Here is a 14,660-nt window from a genome sequence, read left to right as displayed (position 1 = left end):
ATAACAGAAATGTGGAATTACGGTTTGACGGATATATTGAAAAACGTACGCTTTGACGGATAAATAGAAAAACGGGCAAGTTTAACTTTTGCGCTAGAAGCTAGAGTACTAAAAGCTCTTAGAAATGAAACACGGATGACAAACTAGAGAAGAAAAAAGATGTCGATAACTCAAAAGTTAAAATAAAGTTAAATAGCCTCTAAAATTACCCTCAAATACTACATTCTTCATGTTAGCTTTAATTCGTAAAACATGTGCTCCATCCATCTTGATGGTGAATTTCAGAGCGAAATATCACATTCAGGTCATGGAATTTTTATCTAACTATAGAATATACTATAAGAAAGCTATTTAGATAGAAAAATCATGAAGTTGAAAAAAGCCAAAATTTCCAAAATTCTCGTTTTTTTCCCAAAAAAGCCGGCTTTTTATGTGAAAAAAACCATCGATTCAAAAAAGCCGGCTTTTTTGCATCTCTACTCAGAAACAGTAGTTAGTGAGGGATCCTTGACCATGTAATACTAACTATTGCTGAAAAGAAAGAAAACACAACTGTCACATAAAAGTTATCAATACATTAGCTTTGGGTTTAATGTCAACCAACTATTCAAAACACTGTTTTAAAAATATTAGATATAAAATACCCGGTAGAAACTTAATCTACTAAAAGTGTGTATAATCTAGTTAAATTTGTCATTTGTTCGTGAACTCACTGACGTAGCTGAATAGGAGCCACAGGTAAACTACAATGTAAACAAGTATCCACAAATTTAAGTCTTAGCTAATTGATCATTCTAGGTAAGTGATTTATTCTACATTTATCTTGTTTAACCCGATTATATATAAAAGTTTTGGATGTAACCAATAATACGCATGCCAAACCAGTAATTTATACATTTAATAATTTATGAGAGATATCATGTAGGCGGTGAGAGTTCTGACAAACGATAATTAAGACTAAAACCTATAAATGGATTTGCTAGAATTACTCGTCCCTGATGTACCCAACGATTCCATCTTGATATATATCTCAGAGACGGTGACAGGAATGAGTCCATACATAGGTGAAATTCATCCTCCTCGGGAAAAAACATTCAATTTAGGCTATGAGCAAACTAAATGGTGTGAGAGCTTTTCCCTGTTTCAGCGTAGCAGAAATATGAATTAAGCTACATTCACTATCTTAGCTCAATAAGGAGAAACTATTATGTACTTTTTAGAATATGAATCTTCATTGAATTTTTTGATTGTTCTTGTTGAGAAAAAGAAGTCAGTTATTCGAAGTTAAAATTGTAGTTCGTTATCATGGTGAGTCATAAGCATACTTTACAAGAAAGATGTACATTTTACTCCAGAATACACAATCATCTTAATTTAATACGAAATTATGAGAATTTCAAACTTAGCTACATAATTGACGGGTCATGCCTTATAGAGAATGTGGAATGTTTAATATGCTTGTTTGCGATTTTTAAGGGTCTGAAACTTTTCCTTTTCTTTCTTTCGTTTATTTTTCTTTAATTGTGTAAGTTTTGCACAATTCGCTTGTATAACATTTAGTTAGTTGGTGATTTACTGCAAGAGAAAGTACTTTACTGTCAAAAAAAGGAAGCGAAAGGCATCGAAAAGAAATACAAACTGCAGTTGCATTCTTTATATCTATTTCAGCTTAGTTTGATATATTATACAGATTAGGACTACAAGTTTCAAAGTTGCTGTTTATGAATATACAAAATAGTAGCAATAGATATTTATCAATTGAATGGAAAGACCTGGAATGCGAAACGTATTAGCTGCTCGAGCTTTATAACAATTATGCTGAGATGGCAGAGACGGATTCTTGGGGGTGTTCTATTAGGATAAATGCAATAGTGTGCCAAGAAGGGAACAATGGGAGATGAGCAGAACCGATGGTGATAGTGAAAATAAGTGACCCTTATGGCTTCTGTATAGTACGAACTGTTTGTTGGTACTAGATTACGTAGCGCGAGCGTGATGAAAGTGACAAATATCTTGGTTGGAAAACGAGAGACGATGTTTAACATGTTGGTTACCTACAGAACTCAAGGCAAACTTACAACAACTTGGAGAAATAGTGATCAGAAGGAAACGACCAATGATATTTCTCGTTGAGCGTTAAAGCTGATTGCCACTTAGAACTTTCATTCAACTACGGAGGAAGTGACTGAAGAACTTAAGAAGTACCTCTTTCTATCTGTTTATACAATCACTGTTAGTTTTGAATTCCATGACACTGAGATATGGGATCAGGTTGCACGGACAAAACTCGTGATAAGGGACCTTAACTTTTTAGCACGATGCTAACAGTGTATCCCAAACATGAACATGTACAGCTGATGACTGAAAGCGTGTGACATGATCTCATGAGTCATCGTTCATCTTATTTCAAACAGGTGTTTATGTGTCACTAACGACTAAAGAAATGTGTGATCTACAATGTCTTCGCTCAGCCGTGAAACTTGGAGTAGGCTCTGTAATTCTGTGAACGTCAATATATTGGTTTGGAGTGAGTAATGTGCTGACAACAGACTATGTCACTACTTGTGGTTATGACGCAATTTCAGAAAACTCTTTGCATTCTCTCTTTCAGATGTAATAACACCATAATTTGTGTGGATAATGTGTTCTTTGAACCAACTGGACCTGTCGCGGTGTGGTTTAAGAAAGATGTCGAAATTAAACGTTTTCTTTGTTCATCCTGATACCAGGACCTAAACAAAATTTAAAACGTGTTTTGTATTTACACGAATATGACACAAATATAAGCTTTCATCCATTCTTTGGGTGATGAACTGCATGTGGAATGGCTTAATGTTGAACTTGCTACTACTCACAATTTCTATAAGAGCACCCATTGTCGCATCAGAGATGTTCTGAGTTCGAAAGGTGACTCCACTCCAAATTAATCTATTAAATTGTATTTTTTCAGGTATTCCACTTATTTGACAAGTTTGTACCTTTTCGGTGGAAAATAAATATGCCAATTCTTGTTGGTATAACAGTTAAGTTAGAACACGAACTGGTTAGAGTTGTGAGGGCTAACTAGTATTTATATAGAAACTTCAATTATGAAAAAGAGTTACGTTAATCTCCTTCACGGCTACAACGTTAGTTAAATCTTCGTCGAGGAGAACATGAATCCAACTTCCGGTTCAAGCTTATGGAGGTCAGAACTCATATTGTGTTTTAGGTCAAATTTCAATGTTAAAGGGGATGTTACGAATGCGTAAGTTCGAAATCAATGAGATTCATAACACCCAATCCATTATAAGACGAAACAATGATAACACATAAATATAAATTTATTGGGCAAATACTTGGATCAAAGTACCTGAGATGGGCCTGAACTTCAGCTTCACGGAATCGCTTGCAGAATGCGCAGTCTTAGGTGAAATTCCTTAGGGAAAGATATATTTAAATACTTAAGAAAATAATTATATAAAAATAAAATATAAGGACTGTTATTAGATAGGCTAACATCAGCTATCAAAACCAGATTCTATAAACCTGTTTACTACGGAAGGATCTCTTTCCACGACATAGAATCATCAAGTTCACGAAAGGCTAGAATTATTGGATACATTATTAAATTTACAGTTATTACATGTGTACGTACTCTCCAATTGCTTTAAATACGATCTTAATGTTTAAGTTATACATTTAATGATTGGATACATAAATTGAAATAATACTTGTACATTTTAAATGTTTTTTCACTTTCAATCAGGCCAAGTTTCATAACTATTTGTTGTAAGAATTTTGATATAATTTTATGGATGCTCAATATTTACACCTCAGTTATTTTGTATTTTTAATTGTATTACAGAAACCAAAGAGTTGCTCAATGATGTGTGGAGTGGCCTCGAAGCAGTCAGAAGTAAATATTTTAATCCTCTAGTATTTTGTGTCTTGCGAAGAAGCACACTTTATATTCTCACAAGGAACGGACATGAACCTGTCATCAAACGTAGTCCATTCGATAAACATAACAAAGACATGTTCACCACCCAGTTAATATAAACAAAATCGTACACTCGTATTGAAATAGGTATTGCATCAACACTACTCATAGGAAAGTCATGGTTTATAGTTAATTCTATTCAACATAAAACAAGCTTTCCATATGTGCTATGTATTGGGGCCAATAGCGTACTTGAACAGGAAAATTGAAAAACTGTCGGGAAAATTCCCGCTGGAAATCCTTCCCATCAATTTTGAGCCCCTCTGAAGTAGCCCCGGCAAAAAGCACACAATCCAAATGTAACTCGAAAAATACAATAGTTGATAATAAATGTCTAGGTATGAGGGGAAAGAGTGTATTGGTATACAAACTTTTCCCTCATATCTACTCCATCAATACAAAATTTGGTACACACATTTATTATCCTCTGTAGTACTTGTCGAGATACATTCGGATTGTTTGTTTTTACTCAGGGCCACTCCAGAGGAGTCCAAAGTTGATGGGAGAGATTTCTGAAGGTAATTTTTCCGACATTCGCCCAATTTTCGTTGTTCAAGTACGTTCTGGGCAACAACACATAGCACCTCTGGAAAGCTTGTTTCATGCGAAAGAGAGTGGACTATAACAATGAATTTCCTATGAACAATGTTGATATAATAGCTATTTCACTGCGAGTCTACAATTTTCTTTATACGGACATGGTTAATGGGCCCCACGAACTTACTCCAGTCTCCATGGCACCTTTTTTTTTTTTTTTTTTTTTGTATGAACATATTCTGGTTATGTTTATCGAATAAAATAGGTTTGATTTGGATGTCCCGATGACAAGATCATTTCGGTTCCTTGTTACTTTTTAGGTTAATTTTAAATTATAGGAAGGAAAATATATTTACCTAGTTTTGAAGCAGTACTATATTTTAAATTTCTAACTGACTATGTGCAGTGGCCTAGTAACTTTCAGCAATGATGATTATTATTGGTAAATAAACATTAATGTATAGCTTGAAAGTCCGACAATGAGTTATGGGACAACTTCATAAAAGACGAATACTTAAATCTTAGTCGAACAAAAAAGAAATGAAATCTTTGAGTTTTACGTCCCACGATTATGCCGGCTAGCCTAAAGGAGGCGGTGATGATGAGAAATCAATGAAATGGTGGAATGAAGAAAGTAGAAGGAAACGGGATAACCCGGGACGCATGCACCAGAGGTGAACGCTCTACCACTGAACCACCGCAGAAATAAACTTTTAAAACACGGATAAAGGGAATCTCATAGAAAAGCTCTTAGTAGTGATTGCGAGGCAAAAATAATGGTGGAACAATGTACTTCTCTATATTCGATGTTACACGCACAATCTGAAAAACAGAAAAAAATTCAAATGTTGAGTGACTTTGTAAAGCTAGCATATTTCATGTTCAGGAATGAAGTCCCCCATACAACGAAGTATGAACCTCCGATCAATCTTGCTACTCAGTTGGATAACAGTGACCAAATAGCGAACTTTATCACCCATTCGGACACAGTGCCGGACTGGCCACGTTGGCTACTTGGCAATCGGCAAGGGCCTCAGGCCCGAAGGGGCCCGTAAGGACTACGAGGCGCAGAACCTGTAGCCTTGGTCGAATTTTCTCATAAATATATTATAATGTAAACGATAAAATAAAAAGCCGAAGAGATTATTTCTAAAGTGTAGGATGGGTCGAGACAAGACTAAAACTTTCAATGTAAGTAACAAAATATCACTTGAGTTAGACTTTACACCTTGGTCTTTATGATCAAAAACAAACAGTAACCTGGTTTCCTGTAATAGTAGCTGTTTTATACACCAAGAGAAAAAAGTTTGTTTTGATAACTCAAATGAAAATCCATATAGAAGGTGGTGTTGTAGTGCTCAAAGATACGGGAAAAAAGGAACATGTTGCAAAATTACATCTTTATTAGAATCAATCAGTCACACAGATACATACTGCATATAAAGAAAGGAAAAATGACGATTACGATGGAATAATAGAAATCGCCTCATAAGAATGACTATGTGTTTAGCTTCCCTAGACAAACTGATTGCCGTACAATACATGCGAATCACCAGACATATCTGTTTCGTCACAAACAGAAAATTGAAAAAGAACACTTACATACAATGTGATAATTATTCCTGCACATACTCGCAGTTTCAATAGAATGAACTTTCAGTTAAAGGCACGTTATATTTTTAAATACAGAAAGCCACTAAACATAACAATCTAAAAGGAAATGACCAAGAGCAAATTAGTAGTTATTAGTACATAAAGAAATCTTTCTTAAAGGTAAACAGAAACCCATGAAGAATGAATTTTTACTTCGCAGGTACGTCATCATTCAATAACGAGATAAGAGAGAATCCCAGATGGAAAACGTGAGGCCAGTGTTATTAACAAAAAAAAAACAAAAAAAGAAAAGAAAAAAGTCTCAAGGGAAACAAGCATGTGTTACTAGCTGCAATCTTGCAATTCAACAGCAGCAATTACTGTCTACAGCAGAAATCACATGAAACATATGTTCAAAATCATCTGCTTACTGAAACTGAAGAAATAAAGCAAAACATCTTCCAATAAAATGATTTCACATCAACCCAGGAAATTCCAACAACTACTTTCTCCTTCAGCTCACTTATTAAAAAATTCAGTAAAAAAATAATTTAAATGAATTTCTGAAGTACTTGTATAAAAATCAAATCTGTAAGTAATGAAAACAGTGATGTGTCTGTGATTCTGCAAGAACTTGCAGAGTTGAGAAAACAAGTGAAAGACTTAAAATCCCAAGTGGAGCAATTAAACGAGACAGTAGTGGCTCACGATGATCCACTGGACTGCATGGAATAGTGTAGCCGGAGAAACTGCCTGCTATTACACGGAATTCCTGAGAAGCCTGGCGAAGATCCTACCAATGTAGCAACCGATTTTATTAAGAGTAAGTTGGACATTGATATCAATATAGAACAATTGGACATATAACATCGTCTATGAATAAAACACAGCACCAAAACTGTTGCAGATGTGGTGATTGGAGGACACAGGTTTGTAATTGTGAAATATGTGTCATATCGTTACAGGGAAGTGGTGTGGAAAGTAAAAAATAAATTGAAAGGCTGCAAATTTCTTATCACCGAATACCTTAACACGAAACGACTGGCCTTACTTCGCCAAGCTAGGCAAGCGTTTGGTGTCCGCAATACTTGGACATCAGATGGCTAGATTGTCATTGCTCTGGAGAACCAAAAGTATTATGCCAGCCCTGAACGGCAGCTGCTTAACCTTATCAGTGAAAGGGGGTAGGGAACTTGAACTACGCCTTCGAGTGTGCGAGTCTTGTACGTTTGGAATATATGTAAAGAGTAGAGTGTATTATTTCTTGTGTTTATGTTTGTAGTTTCCTTGTGCGTGATGTGTGTGTAATTTTTCAAGTAGAACCGTTCTCAAGTGCAACTAGTGTTCGGAAATAAGCATTTTTAGTCACTCAATTCTAGATAAGTCTTTTTGATATGTTTCTTCATTCTTACGTAGCCTACATTATAAGGTTTTTTATATATGTTTTTCGGTTTTGCTTACTGTTAACATTAATTAAATTTTAGCATGCCTCAAATAGAAAAATTGCCAGAGTTAGCAACACCGACTTCAACTTCGACAGAAATATTCCACACCTACTTCTCCCCTAACGGGACTGAAGATCACTTTTCACCCTCTCTACCCCCCGCACCTTCTTCCCCCTTCGCCCTCAACGGCACATTTACTGCAAACATAACTGGGTACACCAGCAGCGGGGCCAATCCTAAATGTCATTCACCTGAACGCACAGTCCCTTCTAAGCTCTTTTGATGAATTTCAAGCTATTGTTCTTCCTCAAAATAGCCTGCATTTGATTTTGGTATCCAAAATGTGGGTAAAACCAAGTTGAAATAGCAGCTTGTATGACTTACCTGGTTATACGGCTCATTAGAAACGACAGAACGCAACAAGGCCCTGGTAGATATCTATGTGAGGGATGACGTGGATACGAAAATTCTGGTTATGTTACCACACAAACATAGCTTCTGTACAGAGTACATTGTCATTGAATGTAGTTTCTGGGGGAAAAAGTTCTAATCTGTTCGGCGTACAGACCGCCAAAAGCAAATTTTAAAAATTTTGAAGATGAAATAATACAATATTTGCCCTTTTATGAAAATGGTTTAGTTCTCGGTGATTTTAATTTTAACATGCTGAAGTCGGACAAAGAAAGTGAAACATTTCGTGATGATTTATCAGGCCTTAACCTGACAATGTGTGCTCTAAATCCCACTTTCCATACTGCCACATCACATTCACTACCCGATCTCTTCTCAACTAATAATTCGCAAAAAAAAATGTTCACTATGGGCAATTACCAATTCCAGGTATATTTTACCACGAACTAGTGTTCGCCTGCTACTCTAAGCATACTCCGAAGAGACAGTCAAAACTTATTTCGTACAGAAACTTAAATAAAATAAGTGAAGCTGTCCTTTTCTTTGACGCGGCAAATATTCTTTGGGAGGTAATCTACAATTCTTCGTCTATAGATGAACAACTTAATTTCTTTAATACAGCGATATTAACACTAATTGATAAGCATGCTCCACTTATTAAAGGCAAAGTATCGCGACCATCTTCTCCGTGGATAACTAAAGAAATTCTAAATTTTATGGTTAAACGAGACTCCTCCTATAGACAATACACGAAATCTCGTAAATGTAATCCTGTACAAGCCGATGACTGTTTTAAAAATTACAAAATGTTATGAAATACATGTACACACTTAATTAGGAAAGCCAAAACGGAATTTGCCTCGAATCTAGCGAATAGCACCTGGACTTGAAGATTTTGTGGAAAAAATTAAATATATTAGGAATCAAGAGCAGTAGAAAACAAAGTATGGATAACAATAAATGTACTGCAGATGATCTTAATGTCAAATTTTGTGACATTAAATTTTTAGGTAATGCATATTCTAAAATTACATATGATGAGAATCCAGAATGCACTAAATACGTTTTTTCCTATGAATGTGTCAGTCCTCTAACAGTCATGAAAGCCATCAATAGAATAAAATCAAACGCTACTGGGGCTGACCAAATTAGTATTGAATTTATTTTTAAAAATTTGTCTTTTATACTAAATCCCATCACTAATACTTTCAACCGTTCTCTTATGAGCGGCACTTTTCCATCTGCTTGGAAATCAGCCGAAATCCTAGCGTTCCCCAAAACAAGTAATATCACAAGTATGAATGATTTTCGGCCAATTAGTATTTTACCTGCACTCTCAAAGGCATTAGAATACATTGTTAGTGATCAAATTCGAACCCACCTAATGAAATACAATTTTTTTTGAGCCGTTTCAATCAGACTTCAGAAACTCCCACAGTACTGTTACAGCTGTTACTTATGTCCTGACGACATTAGACTAGCAAATAACTGTTGTTGCTCTACTATATTTCTCTAATGCTTTTCAATCAATTATACATACGATTCTCTTCCATAAATTGGCGATGAAATTTAACTTCTCCAATGGTGCTGTAAAATGGGTTAAAAATTATCTATAGGGACGGAACCTATTTGTAACCGTAGCCAATATTTCTTCTGCACTATGTAATCTCACTCATGGCGTCCCTCAATGAAGCTTCCTTGGTCCTCTCCTATTCTGTCTGTACATTAACGATTTTCCTTCCGTCTTACAATACTGTAAGTATCACCTATAGGCAGATGATTTTCAAATCTACCTATATCCCAGGTCTAACTGAAAAGTCGGACAATTCAATTCAACAAATGAGTGAATGACGAAAGAAAATAGATTAACTATAAATCCACTCAAATTCAAGTGCATTTGCGTCTCCTCTAAACAAAACATACAAATGCATAGATCGAATATACCAATAGTACAGATAAATAGAACAAATTTTCCATTTTCTAAAACTATCTCGGGGTAATAATAAATCAATTTCTTGAGTGGAAGCCCCACATTAACGCTTTACGTAAGAAAGCGTTCTGGTCTTTGCATTCACTCACTAGACTAAAGAAAATTCTACCCACTGAAACAATGCTACAGCTTGTATAATCTTACTATTTTCTCACCTTGAATATTGTGATGTAGCTCTATCAGACTTAAATGAAGAATTAGCATATCGTTTGCAACGTATCCAAAATGACTGTATACGGTTTGCTTGTAATCTCAAATGATCAAATCATTTAACTCCATACTACAGAAAGCTGGACCTGTTGAAACTTGCCGATAGACGTTATCTGCATCGACTCACACTTCTCTTTAAGGCTTTGCGGTATGAACAACCTTCCTTCCTATTTCAACGTTTGCAACCATTAAATGCTCACCACGATCACAATACAAGATCAGGTGTAAATAAACTCCTTTCTCAACCCTTATATTAGTCAAAATTCTACTCGAATGCGTTCCTTGCATCCACTATCCGTGCATGGAATGAATCACATCAAACACAAGGCAATCACAGACAATCAATCTATTCAAAAAGTCGTTTGAACAGACCCTCCATAAGTCTATCAAGTCTTACTAACATCTGAACAAATGCTGATTTTTATTGTTCCTAATTTTTATTGGTTCTTTTTGTTCACTGTATGTATGTGACTACATGTGGTTATTTGTAATGTGATGTGTGCATGTGATGTGGTGCGTGTGTGTGTGATTAGGAGTGTTTTATATAGTTTATACATATTTTGTTATTCTTATTGTATTATTAATCATGATCAATGCATTGTCAAGTGGGAGACAAGGCATGATTAGCCTTAACTTCGTCATGTAAAATAAGACAAATAAATAAATAAAAAGGATATAGAGGCACTCATTACTGCTGGTAAGGGAATAGTTTAAAAACGCTGTATCATAGAAATCTGATATTAAGTATGGCTTCAGCTAAATATAAATAATGAAGGAGAGGTTAAATCGTTACTCTTCAAAGGTATCGATTTTTGTACAATTCAGATAATAATTAATAAGAATGACTTATATGCAAAAAGAGGACAGAAAAAAAACACATGTATCTGCTTAATAGGCTGCTGGACCATTGTTAATCTTTATCACATATATTATTTGTCAAGAAGTAAAGTAATCTAAATCTTGTTCAAATACTGAAAATACAGTACTCTTTTGTTAATTGCTAGCATTGCCGTGCCGTGGAAAAAGCAGCGCCCGGGGCGAGAGTATACGACGGCGCTCCCATAGATATATTGCAAGTAACTTTTCCTTTCTCTTCCCCCTTTTTCTTAAGATTTTTCGACCCCTCACTTCGGTGCCCGGGGCCCTCCTCTCCCCCTCCCCCCACGGCACGACCCTGATTGCTACTAGTAAACTTATACAAAATTACTCATTCATAAGTCCACTAAAACAGGAAGAAACATCCTGTAGATATATTTCAATATTACATTACACAAGTAATAGCAGTTGTGTAACGAATCAGTATTAAACAGTAAAAATATTCCACAGCTCTCCGTTTGTCATAGATACATGTTCACTTTTGTCAATTGGGGCTTTCATATAACAAAAGAATGAAGTTGTGAGAAAAAGACACAGAGGTTTTACGGTAACCTTACACAAATGAAAAAGGATAACACGTTTTCTACATTATGAGAGTAATGAATGTTTTACAATTTCAGATGCCGGACTTAAAACTACAGTAAAACATGGTCTGTCAGCTCTGAAAGCAATCCACGAATTGGTAGATAAGAGTCACTATTACTAATTACAACACAGGTAATAATATAATTTACTAGTTTAAAAGCAATATTATTTATCGTATCCGTTTCAACATTTTGTTAAATTTTATGATAGCTGTAAGCAGGGGCGGATCCAGGACCGACTTCTGGGGGGGCGGTGGGTTGTCATAATGCTACTTTTAAGGGCTCCAAACTTTGGGATGGATTTAATTTATATATAAAAAAAATGTTTCCTCTTCTGGGGGGCAATCGCCCCGATCGCCCCCCCTGGATCCGCTCCTGGCTGTAAGTATGTGTAACTATTTCTTCTAGATTGTAATATTAAAAGAGTGTTATTCGAGGAAAGTTCTTAATTAAATCGTATGTTATATTCTAATGGAATTCCTTTCCTGTACTCTTTTCGAAAGAAAATTTTGCATTTAGGAATTCCCACTCATTACCTTATATCGTTTTAGTTCTAAGCTTTTGCAAGGCAAGGTTTCTTGTGTTATTTAGGCTCTTCAAGTGCACGAACTCAGATAATAAATACCCATAATCTGTATATTTTTACTGATAATTTTATATATCGAGCTGTATAATGGTCAGAAATGGTTACAGATGCTTCTCGAATTAAGTTGCACGCAGTTTTCTTAAATCTGCACATTACTCAGGACGTTAATTTCTTATTCGTAAAGTAGCAAATTACTTTAAATTCTGGAAGATCATTACTTCTTTTGAGCTAATAATTTTACCTTATGTTCCAAAGTACTACCTGTCGGTACGAAATGATTTTCACTCGCTTGTGTATCGTCTCCTTTCTTGTTACTTCCCACTTCGTAGTCGGGACTTTTTTTGTAGAATGTTCAGAATACACAGATCCAGAATTCTCTTAGGACTACCAAAAGATCTAAACTAAGTTTTCAGAGACAATCCGGTAAACAGTGACTTATTCCCAGTTTTATTCGTGGGAATGTACTCGTGAACGTATTATCAAGCACTTCATTTTAGATTAGTTTTACAATTGTCGCTAATACTGTGCATTTCAGTTTCTTTTTTCTATATTTTGTTGTTTGTTATTATTGTCTTTTCCTTTTAAATCTATAGTTACTTTTCAATCTCTTATTCATTAGAACTACTGTTCAAACTATTCGTTTTAGACGCTTTTAGAGTCTTTTTAATTTATAGCATATATCAAACACTTGCCTTCTTGTAACGCAAACAATAGTTTTCTTGCTAACGTCCCTGCTAAACCAAAAGCATTCATTCATTAATAAAAGACACCGAGTTACACTCTTCTAATTTGACGGATAAATAATAGCTTTTAGTTTTTTTTATAGTTCGGAGACGTTCAGAAATAACAGAGCATGTTTAAGATCTCATTTAAATGTATAGATAAATGATACAAAGGAATAACTTTTATTGCATTATACCTTATGTTATACCATAATTACTGACCTCACCTAACCTACATGTACCTAACGTTTACGAAAATTCAATAACTAAAAATTAAATTTTGTTAGAATATATGTAACATACAGTCATCAGGAAAAATATCATCCATTGAGTACTATAACTTCATAAAGTCGTTTCCAGCACCTTCCGTGTGTTACAAACGTCTGTCTCAACAGATGGTGACTCGAAAGACGAAACATAAATTAAGAGTTACATTTAAGCACCCATCAACAGTTAGTAGCTAGTGCAGCACTGAGTAGTATGCAAACCTAACTTCTAACGCACTTTTCTCTCTATCAGTACTTTAGCCAATACTATTTAGCATAGAAGGTTAGCGCAAAATATTTACATAACTACAATTCTAAAGTGAGATAAAGTGAGGTGCTCTGCGCATAGGCTTTTATGACATATACAACCATAAAATGTTTAAACCTAAAAATCTTATAACTGAAACTACATTTCTCAAAATAGAAAGCAACACAACTGGTACTAACTTTTTAATACCGTCGTTTGTACGGGTTTTAACTTTTCAATAGCGTCATTTGTACGGAAGTTTACTTTTCAATACCGTCATTTCTACAGGGTATAACATTTTAATACAGTCGTTTGTACGGGGTTCATCTTTTTAATACCGTCGTTTGTACGTGGTATAACTTTACAATACCATCATTTGTACAAGGTTTAACTTTTCAATAGATATATGTTTTCTTTTAGATAATTAGAATATACGCTCATCTGAAAATATATTTTTAGCGCATTTTCTCCTCCCAGTACTTTGACCAACACAGAAAGTTAGCACAAAGCATTTACAGAAGGAATTTTATTATCTCCCCCTTTACACATACAAGAGGAGCAGCGCTCTGCACATAGGCTTTTATGACATTTAAAATCATAACAACTTACATCTAAAACTTATTATATGTACAACTCTTCTATCTTATAATGTCCCCATGGCAGGGTACCAAACCCATCCTATAAAGCACATCTTTTATTATCTATCTAACTTAACGCTAACTTATTTACTTCTATACTATATATATCATGCCTATAACTTATAATCAGAATCATCTACTTATAGTAGTCCCTTTGATTGAATAAACAGCCTTTACACTCGTCAAATGTGAGTTCTTTGAATACAACATTCTTTTTTACATCTTTGGGTTTCTTACAACACTTTCCCTTATCGAAATTACCTTTAAAGTCTTTGTCTCTTAGATTCATTTTTGGTGCTCTTATCGAGTACATCTTAGATCTTAAACCTACATTCTTGTAAAATGACACCTTTAACCTCGTCTTTCATCTTACGAAGTATTTTCTTGTTGATCTGTGGTATCTTATATCTGTTATCTTTAAGGTAATCACTTGTGTCGAAGTAATCAATATTGTTTCTCATGTCCTCGTACACATCTTCTCTTTGAATATGGTATATATAGCTATCGGCATCTGTATAATATACTTCCATTTTGTCTTGGTATTTTGGCTTCATCACATTATAATGGAAATCG

General features: G+C 34.9%; 1 protein-coding gene across 4 annotated transcripts in view; it reads left to right on the top strand.

The window, feature by feature from the left end:
- The window catches only part of LOC145674903 (uncharacterized), a 157,566-nt gene that overhangs the window by 125,843 nt on the left and 17,063 nt on the right, over positions 1–14,660 (top strand). For all 4 annotated transcript variants that reach the window (XM_081745161.1, XM_081745162.1, XM_081745163.1 and 1 more), the window contains 2 exons: positions 3,848–3,898; positions 11,665–11,761. In XM_081745161.1, coding sequence (XP_081601287.1) covers positions 3,848–3,898; positions 11,665–11,750 — 137 coding nt within the window. In that variant the 3' untranslated portion in view covers positions 11,751–11,761. The remainder of the gene's footprint in view (positions 1–3,847; positions 3,899–11,664; positions 11,762–14,660) is intronic.

This window comes from Thermobia domestica, chromosome 18, assembly GCF_964235325.1.
Source record: "Thermobia domestica chromosome 18, izTheDome1.hap1.1, whole genome shotgun sequence".
Taxonomy (NCBI): domain Eukaryota; kingdom Metazoa; phylum Arthropoda; class Insecta; order Zygentoma; family Lepismatidae; genus Thermobia; species Thermobia domestica.
Note: the sequence above shows the minus strand (reverse complement) of the source record. Positions and strands in the feature narration are given on the sequence as shown.